The sequence below is a fragment of the Bos mutus genome, chromosome 25 (assembly GCF_027580195.1).
Source record: "Bos mutus isolate GX-2022 chromosome 25, NWIPB_WYAK_1.1, whole genome shotgun sequence".
Classification (NCBI taxonomy): Eukaryota; Metazoa; Chordata; class Mammalia; order Artiodactyla; family Bovidae; genus Bos; species Bos mutus.
In genome coordinates this window covers 41555497-41569220 of record NC_091641.1, presented here as the reverse complement: position 1 = coordinate 41569220, position 13724 = coordinate 41555497, and the positions used below count along the sequence as shown (strand labels likewise).

Below are 13724 nucleotides of genomic sequence, written 5' to 3'. Positions count from 1 at the left end.
GTCGGCTTTCCCCAGAGGTGTAGGTGCTGTGGGCCCGGGGGGAGGAGTCAGCTGGACAGCGGTCTGTCCTGAGCTGACACTTCGTCAGTCAGGAGAGGGGACCACACAGTAAGCTGAATGGGAAGTGTGATAAAGAGTGACCAGTTCTCATGGGGCCAGGGGTTGGCGGAGGAGAGGAGGGCAGGGAGGAGGGCCACCCAGCCCGGGGCCACACCTTCCAGACTCACTGGACATCTCCCCCTGGAGGAATGCTGTTGCTGGCAAGTGGGGGTCTCTCACCAGAGCAGCTCCACCACGGACCTGCCAGGGGCTGGCCATCAGGGCCTGAGTTCCACCACAGCGCGGCTCATGCAGATAGGCCCCGGGAAGCAGGCCCCGTCTTGGGTCCCTGTGCTGCTGCAGTGTCACAGGCTTGGGCTGGGGGCACGTCCCTTCCCAGACCCCGCTGTTCTCTGAGAGGTGGCTGGTGCCTCCTCAGGCCCCAGCAATGGTTTAGCAGGTAAACTGGGAAGTGGAACCTAGGACACCAGAGGCTAGAGGTGCGGTCAGCTGGCCCTTCTGCCACTGCAGACGGTCCCATGAAGCGGGCGCCCTGGAGCTGGCGTGCCTGCCCTGGATGGTGCAGGAACGCTTTCTGGGTTTCCAGGCGGCCAGGGCTGAGGGTACGCAGTGCCTGCGCTGGAGCGAAACCCACGGCAGAACCTCCTGTGCATGCGGGCCTCTGGCAGCCGGGCCTCAGGAGCACAGCGCGGCCCCGCAGCACCGGGGATGTGCCACCGGCTGATGGCTCAGACCCCGCGTGGCCCCTTCTGGGTCCCGCCCTAACGGTCCGGCGGTGACTCTATCTTAGACTTCTGTGCCGGCTAGGAGCATGTGATGCATGGTGGCCTCGCCAGGCCCTGAGGTTGTCCCTGTGTCCCTGAGTTTCTGCTGAGCCGGGAGCCAGCCTTTCCTGCATGGTGCGGCCGGGGGCGCGGGTGTGCATGCCTGTGGCGCGCCCCCACCCCGTCCGCCCCGCCAGCACTTCCTGCTTCCTCTCGTCCTCCCTGTCTGTCCCCTGACCCCACTTTCCTGTTTGTTTTCATCCTGCAGTCCAGCGAAGCGGCTGTCCAGCAAGAAGGTGGCAAGGTAGGACCCCTCCTGAAACGTATCCCTGCTCACGGCGCTTTTTCAAGAAAACTTTTGAAAGTCACTTCTCATGGTTTGGAGTTGAAAATGACTTGAAGGGTGGGCTATAAAGACTCACTCCAGCGGTGGACGGGGACCCGGGTGTGTGGCCGGGGGTCTCTGGTGGGAGCTCTCGCCTCCCTCCAGTTGGGTCGAGGGAAAGCCCACCTGAGGGCTGGGCAGGGTCAGGGGGCCCCCAAAGCCGCAGCCCGGGTCTGGGTCCGCCTCCTTCAAGGGCTGTACCCCTCCTGCCCTGCCGTCTCCCCCCGGCGAGGTGGATGAGTGTGTGAACAACGTGCATCGGGACTGTCCCTTCGCTCTTCGGTCTTGGAGCTGCACTGAGGTCTGGGGGCGTGTGGACACTCCCCCCTCTGCTAGGCGTGTCCGGGGCCAGCCTTCTCCATGGGGAGGCTTGCAATGTGGTCACTGGATGTCCTTTCCCAAAAACATGTTGCTTCTCCCAGAGACAGTGATTGCCATGACGTTTTTTGTTTGTGTCATCTCCTGCCTGGACGGCCCCGGAGCCCCGGCCCTGCGCGCCCGTGCCATGCGGGCTGTGTGTCTCTCTTGGATGTCAGCTTGTCTCACCCTCGGACCTTTCTTCCCTTTTTAATCTCTGTTTTCTGTCCAGCATGTCTTCCTGTAGCTTCTTGAGAAGGGGTTGCCCAGAAAATAGGCGGTTCACCCTCGCCAGGTGCCTCGCCCCTGTGGTCTGGCTTGGTGCAGACTTCACATCAGAAGTGGCTTCCCTTTTGCGGCTCGGAAGGCACTGCTCTTGAGGCGCTAGCCCCAGCGCTGCTGCAGAGGGTCCGGCACAGTGCTCTCTGGGTCTCTTGGTGACCATGTCTCCCTTCTGGGAGCTCCTAGGAGCGCTCCCCTTCCCTGATGCTCAGGCATCTTTGGGGAGTCTTTGCACCCCTTTCCAGGTGAATTAGGCTGGCGGAGTGGAAGGCCAGGCCCAAGTCTGGAGGCTCCTGCTGACTGCCGGCCTCTCTGGGGCATCGATCTGCGATGTCCCCTGCCCCCCGCCCCCAGAGTGCCTGCTGGCGGCCTCTGCCCTGCGCTCCCGCCTGCCCCTCTCTGAGCGTTGCCTCCTACTGGAGGCTTCCGGCTCACAGCCAGTGGGGCCCCGGGCCAGCGTGTGCTAGGGCCCGTGCACCTCTGTCAACTGGCTTGCGGCTGCCTTCGGGCAGGTCACAGGTCGGGTGCAGCCCGTTGGGATGCCCTGGTCCCCAGTCATGTGCTTGCTGGGGGCTGGCCCTCCACTGCGCTCCTCTCTGTGGCCCCTTGGGCGCTGGAGGGCCTCTCCTCCAGCGTGTGGTCCCTGAATGTCTGGTCTTTGGTGCCGCGTGCTTTCCCACCGTCTGTCCCTGAGGCTATGAATTGCTTGTTTTCCTTTCCCTGTGACTCTGAGGGCTAAGGGCTCGGGGGGGTGGGGGGGATGGGTGGGGGCCACCTTGCAGCGCTCACCCTGCCTTTCACCCAAACACGTGCAGCGGGCGGGACATGCCGCCCGAGTCCCGTCCTCCCAGCCCCACATCAGGCCCGGGCGCCTGGGCCCTGGGCCACGCCCGAGGCTGGCCTGTGGTGCTGCTCTGAGGACTGACCCTCCCTCACGAGTGCCCTTGTGTGAGAAAGCCCGGCCTGTGGGTGTGTGTAGTTTGCTGTGTGCGCGCACACACACATATGCGTGCAATTTTAGTCTGCTGCCTCTATAACTGCCCCCGGCCTCCTGAGGAAGCTCAGCATGCCTGCTGTCGCTTCTCTCTACCTGGCTGTGGTCCCCTCGTGCAGGCGGCTCTGGGGTCCGGTCGTGTCTAGGACTCGACCTGACCTACCTCCTTTGGGTGGATCGGGCACCGGGTCCCTTCTGCTGGGCCTCCTCAGTGAGGATGGGCTCACACCCATCCTCCCACACCCCCACACGAGGACCCTTGGCCTTACTGAGATGGCTCCGCACTCAGCCACACACCCCCAAGCCGGAGTCAGCCCCTGGTCTGAGGTCAGGGTCGGGTGTTGGCCCAGGCGCGGCCCCTCCTCGGGATGGGCCTTGGGCCAGGAGCTCATGTTCGGATCCCGCTGTGGACGCGGACATGGAGCGGTTCAGTGGGAGCTGATGCCGTCCTCCCGGCCCTGCAGGGTCAGTGAAATCCACAGCATGGCGCCAATATGCCCCCCAGGGCACCGTCGGGCTCGAGGCCCCTGGGCATGAAGATGCCCTTCTTTTTTGTTCCCCTGAGAATGTTTCTTGAAAAAGATGAAAAGAACGTAGAAGCTTGGTCAGTACTGAAAAGCAGATAGAGCTTCCTTCATATGTTTGATAGAGCGCACTTTCTAACAGCGTTTTCCTGAACGGGCTCTCCGTGCTGTGGCCTTAGCTGCGTGACCGCCTGCGTGAGCCCGTGCCCGGGCACAGTGGGGGTGCCCGGCCTCCTCGGGGTGACACCGCGCTGAGTCTCTCATGTGCATCAGGGCCGCGGGCCTGCTCGGCCGCTGGAGCCCCGCGCCTGGGCCCCGTGGCTGCCCCCAGTGGTGGGCCTGCAAGTCAGGCACGGAGAGGGCGCCGAAGGCCCGGTCTGCCCGCAGTCGACCCTGAGCATGTTTCACCGGCTTGGGGGACATGAGAATATTTCATATTGCCGAGAGGGGTGACGTCCTGTTTTATTGCCCAAGTACAAAGTACCCGGCCCAGGAGCTGGCAGAGGAGGAGCCCGGGCCCGTGAGGCCTCCGCTTGCCCGGCCCTTGGTTGTGGCGTCCTGCCGGAAGGCCCTCCGGTAGAGACCTGCCTGCTGCCCCTGGGCTCTGCCTCTGCACGGTCCCGGGCTTGCTCATGTGCACAGGCCCGGCTCCGTGGTCGCTCCCCTTTTCTGCTCTCCTTGCCCCACTGAAGGACCTCTGGACGGGCCTGTCGTTTCTCCTCCACAGGCACCTGCAGCAGTCAGGGGCCCTGACCATGGAGGCCCTGCAGGACTCTCCCCCGGGTCCCGTGGAGGGCATGGACGAGGACATCGCTGACAAGGTGGGCCCTGGACTGGTGGCAGGGCTGGCGGGTGTGTTGGGCGAGGTGTGCTGAGCGTGGTGGGAGGAGGGGCTAGCATTGTGGGGGCTGAGCAGACCCCCAATAGCCCTGCTGGTCTCTGGTGGGTGCCATCAGGGTCGGCAGCCTCGGGTGAACAGGAAAGGGACACCTGTTCATGGAGAGGTGCTGGGGGGATGGCTGCAGCGATCCCAGAGCCAGGGCCCAGAGCCAAGCCGTGGGTGGAATCTGCTGCTCAGGAGAGGTTCCTAGGGGAGGGGCAGCCTCCCTCTGGCCGAGGTCACGAGGCTCAGGGCTCCGGGCCATGCAGGGGCTGGGTGACGGCACAGCCCTGTCTCCTCCCCGCCTCCTTGTCCACCTTCCTCCCCCCCCCCCCCACCTCCCTGTCCACCCTCCTCCTCCCCATCCACCCACCTCCCTGTCCACCCTCCTCCTGGACCTGCTCTCTGCAGCATCTCAGCTCTGCCGAGCCTTCCCCACTCTCCAGTCTTGTGGTCTGGTCATTACACTTCTCAACACCTACTGAGTGTGCCTGGCTCCATGAGGTGGGCACCACCAACCCTAGGCCTTTCTGTGCACGCACTGCCCTGCAGAGCAGTGCCTTGCCCACCCTTGAGGCCTCACCCTTTGAGGCCTGAGGGCGCCGTGTGCACCCTGCCCTCACTGGTGCTCACGGCTCTCCAGCCTGCTGGGTGTGGCCTCCAGGACCGTCTGCTTGGGGCACGCACTCTCCCAGCCCCTTGTTCTCAAGCCACCATCTCACTCCCCAGGTCGTCTTCCTGGAGAAGCGGGTGTCGGAACTGGAAAAGGACACAGCTGCCAACGGGGAGCAGCACAGCCGGCTGCGGCAGGAGAACCTCCAGCTGGTGCACAGGTGAGGGCAGGGACACAGGTGAGCACAGGGCATGCAGGTGAGGGCACAGCACACAGGTGTACACAGGTGAGCGTAGGTGAGGGCAGGGACACAGGTGAGTACAGGGCACATCAGTGTGCACAGATGAGGGCAGGGACACAGGTGAGCACAGGGCACACAGGTGTGCACAGGTGAGAGCAGGGACACAGGAGCACAGGGCACACAGGTGTGCACAGGTGAGGGCAGGGACACAGGTGAGCACAGGGCACACAGGTGTGCACAGGTGAGGGCAGGGACACAGGTGAGCACAGGGCACACAGGTGTGCACAGGTGAGGGCAGGGACACAGGAGCACAGGGCACACAGGTGTGCACAGGTGAGGGCAGGGACACAGGTGAGCACAGGGCACACAGGTGTGCACAGGTGAGGGCAGGGACACAGGTGAGCACGGCACACAGGTGAGGGTAGGTGCACAAGTGAAGGCAGGGACACAGGTGGGCACAGAGCACATAGGTGAGGGCAGGGACACAGGTGAGCACAGGATGCAGATCTGTTGCAGCCTACAGGGTGTGATCCACCTCAGGTTCTCTAGGCGCTGCCCCCCATCCAGCTGCTGAGGGCTGGCTCTCTGGGTACTGGTGGGGTGAGCAAGGCTCTCCCCGAGGAAAGGGCAACGGAGGGCCCCTCAAGAGCAGCCGGGGCCACACTGTGCCGTCAGAACACCTAGCTGGGCTTCCCATCTGGGGGCATCTGGCATGTGCCCCCATTCCAGGAACCTGTCCTGATGCAGGATTGCATCAGGTCTGAGACCCCCCTGGACTAGGAGACTGAGACTCAGGGTTCAGAGACAGTGCTGGGCCCTGGGTGGGGGCTGCCAGGGAGAGTGCGAGGGCGGCCAGACAGCTCTCTCAGATGACGGGCGGGCCTTCTGGCCTGATGGGCGTTTAGCAGTCACCCACACACTGGTGAAAAGCCCGCCCTGCCCTGCCCTGCCTGCCAGCCCCAGGCCTGCCATGTCCAGCTGCTGGGCTGCTCTTCCTGGTTTTGCCTGAGTCCCCTTGGCCCGCACTCCTGGGGCTGCTTGCGGTTCCCAGTCTGTGACCCCCATGGCCTTTTTTCCTGCATATGACAAGTTCCACCTGTGTCCCCCATGTCTGGTTTCTTATTCTCCAGATTCCACGTCTTCGCCCACTTGGTTTCTAAGCAGAGGCCCTGCTCAAGGCATAGGAGCCTGGCTCCCTAAGGCCTCACGTGTCTGAAAAAGGCTTTGTGCCCGCGCTCCCCCGCCCCCGGCACTCCCCACCACCGATGGGTGGCTGAGTCTGGGATTCCGCTGGGAGCCGGCCCTGGGCAGCCTGCTCCGCTGCTATCTGTCCATCTGTGAGCGGGGCCCTGGCACCACTGGGGTCACGGCTCTGTGGGTCCTGCTCCTTCCCTGGGTGCTGGGAGGGCCTCGTGTCGTCTCCTGAGCCAGGGGCAGGAGGTTCTAGCCCTTAAATCTGGAAAGCGGCTCCTTCAGCTTCAGGAGGATCATTCTTGGGATTGTTTCTCTGTATGGTTTCTCCCGTTTTCTCCCAAGGTCAGTAGTCAGTCTGCACTTCTGTTAGTCAGGTGTTAGACCTTCTGAACCGTTCTCCTTTCCTTTCCTGTTCTCTTTCTCGTTCTTTCTTGCTGTATGATGATTTTTTGTTTCTTTCAGTTCCTCTTTTGAATTCAGAATTGTGTTGGGTTGGAGTTTTAATTGCTAAGGGCTACCTCTGTTGTACGTCGCTCCCGTGACAGCTGCTGTTTCATGGATGTGGTGTCTCTGGCCTCTGAGGGTGACAGTTGGACTGTCTCCCACAAAATGTGTGTCTCCCCTGGGTCGTTTTTCCTGTCTGCTCTGGACGTTTTGTATGAGCGCTTTCCAGTGGTGTCTCGTGGTCTTCGGCCTACTGTGTACTCTCAGGCGCAGGCGCCAAAAGGCAGATGAGAAGCCCCGTGTGCAGGGCCGCTGGGGCACGCCAGCCCAGCCGAGCCCGGGAGCCCATCTCTGGGAGGTCTCCTGCAAGTAGGCGTGGTGGTCTGGGAAGATACCAGGGTCGGGGTCTCTGTGTGGACATTCCACCTGTCTCTGAGTTCTTGCGACACCTGCCTTCGCATCTGACCTTGTGGGGGGCAGTCTGTAAACCACGTCCCTAGTCTGGAGTAGCAGGACGAGGTGCCCAGGGCCAAGCACATGGTGGGCTTGTCCCGAGAGGGTCTCACACTGACACCCAGCAAGCTGGCGGCTACTGTGGGTGTAGGCTGGGGCGGGGGTGAGGGCCCCCGAGAACAATGGGGACTGTCCCTGCTGTCAGGACTGTGCCGGGGTCTGAAGCCCAGGCACCCTCAGTATGGGGTGGAGCCTCCTTTGGGGGACACATCTCCTGCTTCAGAACCGCCCTTGATGAGAGCTGTGGCCGTGGGGGATCCTCTGTGCCTGCCTGTCCCTCCTGGGGGCAGGGCCACTCTCCAGGTCCGGGCGCAGTGTCTCAGGACAGTCTCTCCCCCTCTGCCGGCAGAGCCAACGCTCTGGAGGAGCAGCTCAAGGAGCAGGAGCTGAGAGCCTGCGAGATGGTCCTGGAGGAGACCCGCAAGCAGAAGGAGCTCCTGTGCAAGATGGAACGGGAGAAGAGCATCGAGATTGAGAACCTGCAGGCCAGGTGTGGGGAGGGGAGGGGGATAGGGAGAGGGGAAGATGGGGATGGGATGGAGGGGGAGGGGGCGATGGAGGAAGGGGGAGGGGAGGTGGGGTGCGGAAGGGGGTGGGCAGGTCGGGGAGGGGAGATGGGACCAGCGGGCCAGGCGGACAGCGATGAGGAAGAGAGAGAGCTGCCCGGTCAGCGCACAGCCCTCCACCCCAGGGCATGACACCTAGGAACAAAGTTGACTGTAGGAACAGTGGGAAAACCTCTGTGAAGTGAACTGTAAGACTGTACTGAAGGCCATGATTATCGGGATCAAAGATGGACACCACCTGGATGTCACCTCCTCTAATCTTTCTCGTGAGGACGTTACACCAACCAAATCAAAGTCACCATCTTTCTTTAAGGCAACCTGAGAACATTACCCTGGGCTCCCCTGAAGGCATGAGCCTTAAACAGTCAGGAAAGGGGAGCAGGCTCCACGCACATGCCCACAAAGGCACAGGAGGGGACCAGGAACTTAGTCTGCGGTGTCCACACATGCTGACACGTGCATCTCAAAACTGGCAGAGAACCTAAATGCCCACAGGCTGCTGGTCAGCTGTGGGGTCCCTGACGAGGGTTCCTGCCGTCCTCCTGCAGTCACCATCTTTGTGACTGAATGGCCCCACCCTCAGCCTTCAGCAGGCAGCAGGGATTCATGACTCCAGGCCCTTAAGCATGTGTTTATGTCCAGCTCTTAAAGCTGGAAGATACATTTGGACACATTTTCACAGTGGTGGGCGGCAGGAGGGGCTGCACGCAGAGCTGTGCTGGGGTCTCCCTGGACAGAGGCCTCCAGGGGGCAGGCCAGCTGCGCCAGCACCTGGGACAGCCTTCTTGCTGGACCTCGGGACAGTGGGGTCAGCGGACTTCAGGAGAGCCTCTCCGTGGGGCCCTGTGCACTGGCCTGTGGGTGCCATGGGCGGGCCATCCTGCTGGTCAAACAGGCAGCAGCTGGGGCTAAAGGTGGATGGGGCCTCAAGAGGCCCTCGGAGCAAGACGGCACTCGGGTCACTGCCTGCCCTATGCACCTCAGTCAGCAGCTCCTTGTGCCTGGACCTGTAGCCCTGGGGGTTCAGGGGCATGAGGGAAGGAACCAGGGCTCCTGGGAGAAGGGCGGGCATGTGGTTGGGCCAGAGAAAAACCAGCAGAAGCGGGGAGGCACTGGAGCACAGCCATGCGGTGCATCACGGGTTCCAGGTGGGCAGAGCTGGGGCAGAGCAGGAGCCTCTGCCAGAGCCTGAGCCAATGAGGAGCCCAAACAACACGTGGAGAAGCCCCTTTGGGCGTCCCTGGAGCCTGGACGGGGCCCGTGACTAGAAGACAGAGGACAGATGGGAAAAGCAGAACCTGACCAAGGAGACACCTGGCAGACAGACCACCCAGTGGTCCAGGTCAGCGTCACGCGGGATGCGAAGGGAACCCCTCTCTGTGGGGCTCTCCCCAGACCCACAGCCTGTCCAGTCTCCAGAGGACCCCAGACGGGCCCAGCCTGAGGGGAGTCCACCAAACACAGGGCCAGGCCTGCTCAGAACAAGGTCATGAAGAGCGAGGAAGCCTAGAGATGCTGCAGCCCCGAGGGGACAGAGGAGCTGTGATGGCGTCGCGGTGCAGGGACCCGACGGGAAGGGGCGCCTGGGGGAGGCTGGGTCGAGGCCGTTGGCTTGGTCGCCCGTGTTTCCGCTGTGTGACGGATGCCACGAGGACTTGAAAATGCCTCGAGAAGCCGCTAGGGGCTCAGGGTCCAGGGACTTGCTCCGTGGTGACAGCTTTTCTGTAAACGTGAGGCGTCCCCACACCTGAGGTGTAGATGCCATCCTGGCTTGTGAGGAGCTCTGGCCTCTGTGTGGGCGCGTGTGGGGTCGGGGACAGCTCTGCGGGTCCCAGCCTAGTTCTTGTGCCCAGGCTGCAGCAGCTGGATGAGGAGAACAGCGAGCTGAGGTCCTGCACGCCCTGCCTGAAGGCCAACATTGAGCGCCTGGAGGAGGTGAGCTGCCCGCCGGCTCCCCGCGCTCCTCCTGGGGTACCTGCGGGCCGCCGGGACCTGAGACAGGGTCTCCAAGTTGAGGGAGCCACCTGGTTGGCAGTGACATGGGGGCCCTGGGCTGAGAGCCAGGACAGGTGGGGCCTGGCCCTCCCTTTGCCAAAAGGTGAGCGGCCCTGCCTGGCTTCTCAGGGTCCTTGGGCCTGGAAAGTTACGCTTAGATTAACCCCTGATTTGATCCAGGATGCTGTCCTTGATGGACTGACTTCAGCTGGGCCACTGTGTGCCCTGAGGACACCTGGGAGCACTTGGGTTCAGTCCCTGCTCCTGTGTGGGTCCCATCTCCCTCAACAGAAACAGTACCTGGGCCTGGGGGAGCTGTGAGGGACCACGGCATACGGGCGTGTCCACGGCAACCTTCTTTCTTACAGGAGAAGCAGAAGCTGCTAGATGAGATTGAGGAGCTGTCCGTGCGGCTCAGCGACGAGCAGGAGAACAGGCGGAAGCTGGGGGACCGGCTGAGCCACGAGAGGCACCAGTTCCAGAGGGACAAGGAGGCCACCCAGGAGGTGAGCAGGGGCCGCCCCAAGGGTGCGGAGACCGCCCAGAGGCCCTGCGGCCTGGCTGAGCCCAATCCCCCGCAGCTGATCGAGGACCTCCGCAAGCAGCTGGAACACCTGCAGCTCTTCAAGTTGGAGGCTGAGCAGCGGAGGGGCCGCAGCAGCAGTGCGGGTCTGCAGGAATACCACAGCCGCACGCGGGAGAGCGAGCTGGAGCAGGAGGTCCGCAGGCTCAAGCAGGTGCGCTGGGGCCGCACCCGGCGGGAGGGCCTGTCCCGTGCACCCAGGAGTGACGCCCCGTGTCCCCCAGGACAACCGCAGCCTGAAGGAGCAGAACGACGAGCTCAACGGGCAGATCATCAACCTGAGCATCCAGGGCGCCAGGAGCCTCTTCTCCACGGCCTTCTCGGAGTCTCTGGCCGCGGAGATCAGCTCAGTCTCCCGAGATGAGGTAACGGCCCCGCCCCCATGTGCCCCACACGGCCCACAGGCGTCGGCAGTCCAGGTGCCAGGCACCAACCCCGTGCCCCACTACCCCCCCAGCTCATGGACGCCATCCAGAAGCAGGAGGAGATCAACTTCCGGCTGCAAGACTACATCGACAGGATCATCGTGGCCATCATGGAGACCAACCCGTCCATCCTGGAGGTCAAGTAGCCGCAGGAAGTCTCCACCCAGCACGCGGGGTCTCCTTCGCCCAGCGGGAGGACACAGCTGAGCCGGGGCGGGGCCGGACGGAGGGGCTCCAGGACAGCCTCAGGCTGGGCGTGCCCCTCAGACCTCCCGCGCTTCCCGCCCGGTCGGGGAGGAAGGGAAACGGGTCCCCCTGGGGTGCTGCTCCCCGTGGCCACCAGGTGCCCTGCCCGGTGCCATCCAGGCCTGCGCTGCCCCTGGATGGCACATAAGCCCCAGAACTCTGGCGCTGGACGTGGGGGGAGGATAGGCAGGCGAGGACAGTGCTGTCAGGGTCCCACCAGGCGCTGCCGTGCCCCCAGCTTTCTTGGGCTGTTTGAGCCGGCACCCAACTGGAAGGGGCCCCTTGGTCCAGTGTGAAGCCCGGGGGCCTTCGGGTTACAGGGCCGTGCACTAATCCTATGATGTGAGAGCCCCCAGTGGAGGTCACTGACTCTGGGGGGCAGGCCCTCTTCCCCGTGCGAATGTCCACTGCCCCCAGGAGTCCGCACGTCTGGAGCCAGCTTCCTCTGGGAGTCAGAGGTCTTCAGGGGTCGTGGTCCCTCTGCCAGGAGCGCTTTGCAGGAGGCCAGGCAGGGCTGGCCCCCATGTCCACAGGTCAGGGCCTTCCTGGTGGCTTGGGGGCCCCTTCAAGGAGCAGCAGCATCACCCCCCGGGGCTGCGGGCCTGCCCCAGGGCCTGAGTGTGGCCAGGAGCCTCCTGGAGGGGGCGGGGTGGGGGCCCTGCTGGTGCGAGCATGTGCGTGAGGGAGTGTGTGTGCGTGCGAGCGTGTGAGCATGTGTGTGGCCCTGTGTCCTTCCACCCTCTGCGTGGCCCACCTTCTACACTAAGGTTTAAGATGTTGCCTCGTATTGTACATTCTGGGGGAAAGCCTTGGGTGTAAATCAGTGTAAACTTGGAGGAGAGATTTTTCTATCATGTAGAGTAGGTATTTTTTATAGATTGAAGGTTGATCAATTTTTTAATACTTCCAAGAGAGAAAACTATCTGTGTATACACATGAAATATATATATATGTACAATAAACACTGGAACTCTGCTCCCCGCCCTGCCATGCCGCACCACACAGCCTGGGTCTGTTTCTGTGAACTTGAGCTGCCCGAGCCTTCCTCGCAGGCGCTGGGCACTGACCTGCACGCTCACCCTGTTTTCACCCCAAGAAAGAGCTCCCTGCCACGCGCCAGCAGCCTGGATGACACGGGATGTGAGCACCCAGGGGCCCCAACAGCAGTGAGAGGCCGTGCTGGGGGGCTGGCCAGAGGCTGCCCGCAGCGTCCTCTGAGCTGGGCAGCAGGAGGCCTGGTCTGGCCAGCCCCTCCCAGAGGCAGTGTGCGGGATTGCCCCACCAGACTGGGCCCCCAGGGGAGCCCATCCAGGGCACCTCCTGGGCCAGGGCGATACACTGGGGCCTCAGGGCTGTGTTCATGGTAGGACATGGGCCTTGAGTGTGGCCTGGCTGCTGACATGGTGCCAAAGGCCAGCTGGGCAGGACCCATGGGGCGTGTAATCATGGGTAAAGAGGGCTCCAGGAGGGGCAGGCACAGAGAACCCAAAGGAAGACACTGGAAAGGCACAGGCCCTGTGAGACTGTGGGGGAAGGCTTGGCAGGGGGGCCAGGGCAGGAGGGCCCGGGTGGTTCTAAGGGTGAGTGGCCAAGTCTGACTTGAAGTGGGGTGTCAGCCAGAAGTCCCCAGCACTCGATTCCCTAGCTAGGTGTTTGTGACCCCCAGCACTAAGGTGCCTGTGTACTGGACACAGGTGGAGACAGGCCCTGCCCGACGACCCAGTGGGGCAGAGAAGGGCTGGAGTCAGGGCTGCTAACCGTGTGGCTCCAGGTGACCGCAGGCAGGGCCCCCTGGCCTTGTTCTCAGCTGGGGGTGGGGCACTGGAATCAGAGGGTTGCCAGGGGCCTGGGCACTGTGGGGGGCAATTTGATGGTGTGGATGTGTCGGAGTTCTGCCTGGAGCCTGCACCCTGGCCAGGATTCCAGGGGGCCTGGAGAGGATCAGGCCCCCTCCATGCTCCTGGTGCTGAGGGGTGGCTCCCCAGAGTCCACAGGGCCTCACCGAGTTCAGTAGTGAGGCTGGGACTTGTACCTGTCCCCCCACCCCCGGCCCATAGTCACATGGCCGGGGCAGCCAGGGAGGGCAGCACTGTGCCCAGCCTTGGGCTGCAGGCTTCACCCTTAGGCTCTGGGTGGAGCTGTGCAAGGAGGGGGGCTCAGCGCTCAAGGTGCCCAGCAGCCGTGACAAGTTCTGAGGATCAATGGGCACCTGTAAGGGCCTTGTCCCCAGCCTGGCGGCACTGAGGGAGCCTCTGCTGGCCTGGGACGGTCAGTGCCTCTATTTTGACACTGGGTTACATCCTGTAGGGCCCATCTCTGCCTGGGAGGAGAAGCTGAGTGTGGGGGGAGGGCTCACTCTGTCAGGTAGGCCAGAGCCAGGCAGGGGTTCCTCCCTGAACCCTGCTGTTTCTTCCTCTCCTAAACTCAGGGGCCTGTCCGCAGCCCTGCCGGTCCCAGCAGCCAACACTGAGGCCCCTGCCCTGGCCTGCAGGGGTCCCAGCCCCCTCCACACAGGGTGGGCTGGGAGACCATGTGATGCGGCAGGGCCTGGCTGCTGCCCAGGACCAGCTTCCTGGCGAGCTCTTTACAGGACCGGCCCAGGCAGGGTGCGCCCAGAGTGCGGGGAGGCCGCAGGGGACACAGGAGGCCGGAGGGCGT

At 63.2% G+C, this 13724-nt stretch overlaps 1 protein-coding gene across 1 annotated transcript in view; it reads left to right on the top strand.

The window, feature by feature from the left end:
- RAB11FIP3 (RAB11 family interacting protein 3) overlaps positions 1–12068 on the top strand; it is a 60198-nt gene extending 48130 nt beyond the window's left edge. The window contains exons 6-14 of the mRNA XM_014482787.2: positions 1093–1128; positions 4094–4187; positions 4976–5079; positions 7601–7741; positions 9671–9752; positions 10181–10318; positions 10394–10549; positions 10620–10760; positions 10853–12068. Coding sequence (XP_014338273.2) covers positions 1093–1128; positions 4094–4187; positions 4976–5079; positions 7601–7741; positions 9671–9752; positions 10181–10318; positions 10394–10549; positions 10620–10760; positions 10853–10966 — 1006 coding nt within the window. The 3' untranslated portion in view covers positions 10967–12068. The remainder of the gene's footprint in view (positions 1–1092; positions 1129–4093; positions 4188–4975; positions 5080–7600; positions 7742–9670; positions 9753–10180; positions 10319–10393; positions 10550–10619; positions 10761–10852) is intronic.
- Positions 12069–13724: the final 1656 nt, after the last annotated feature.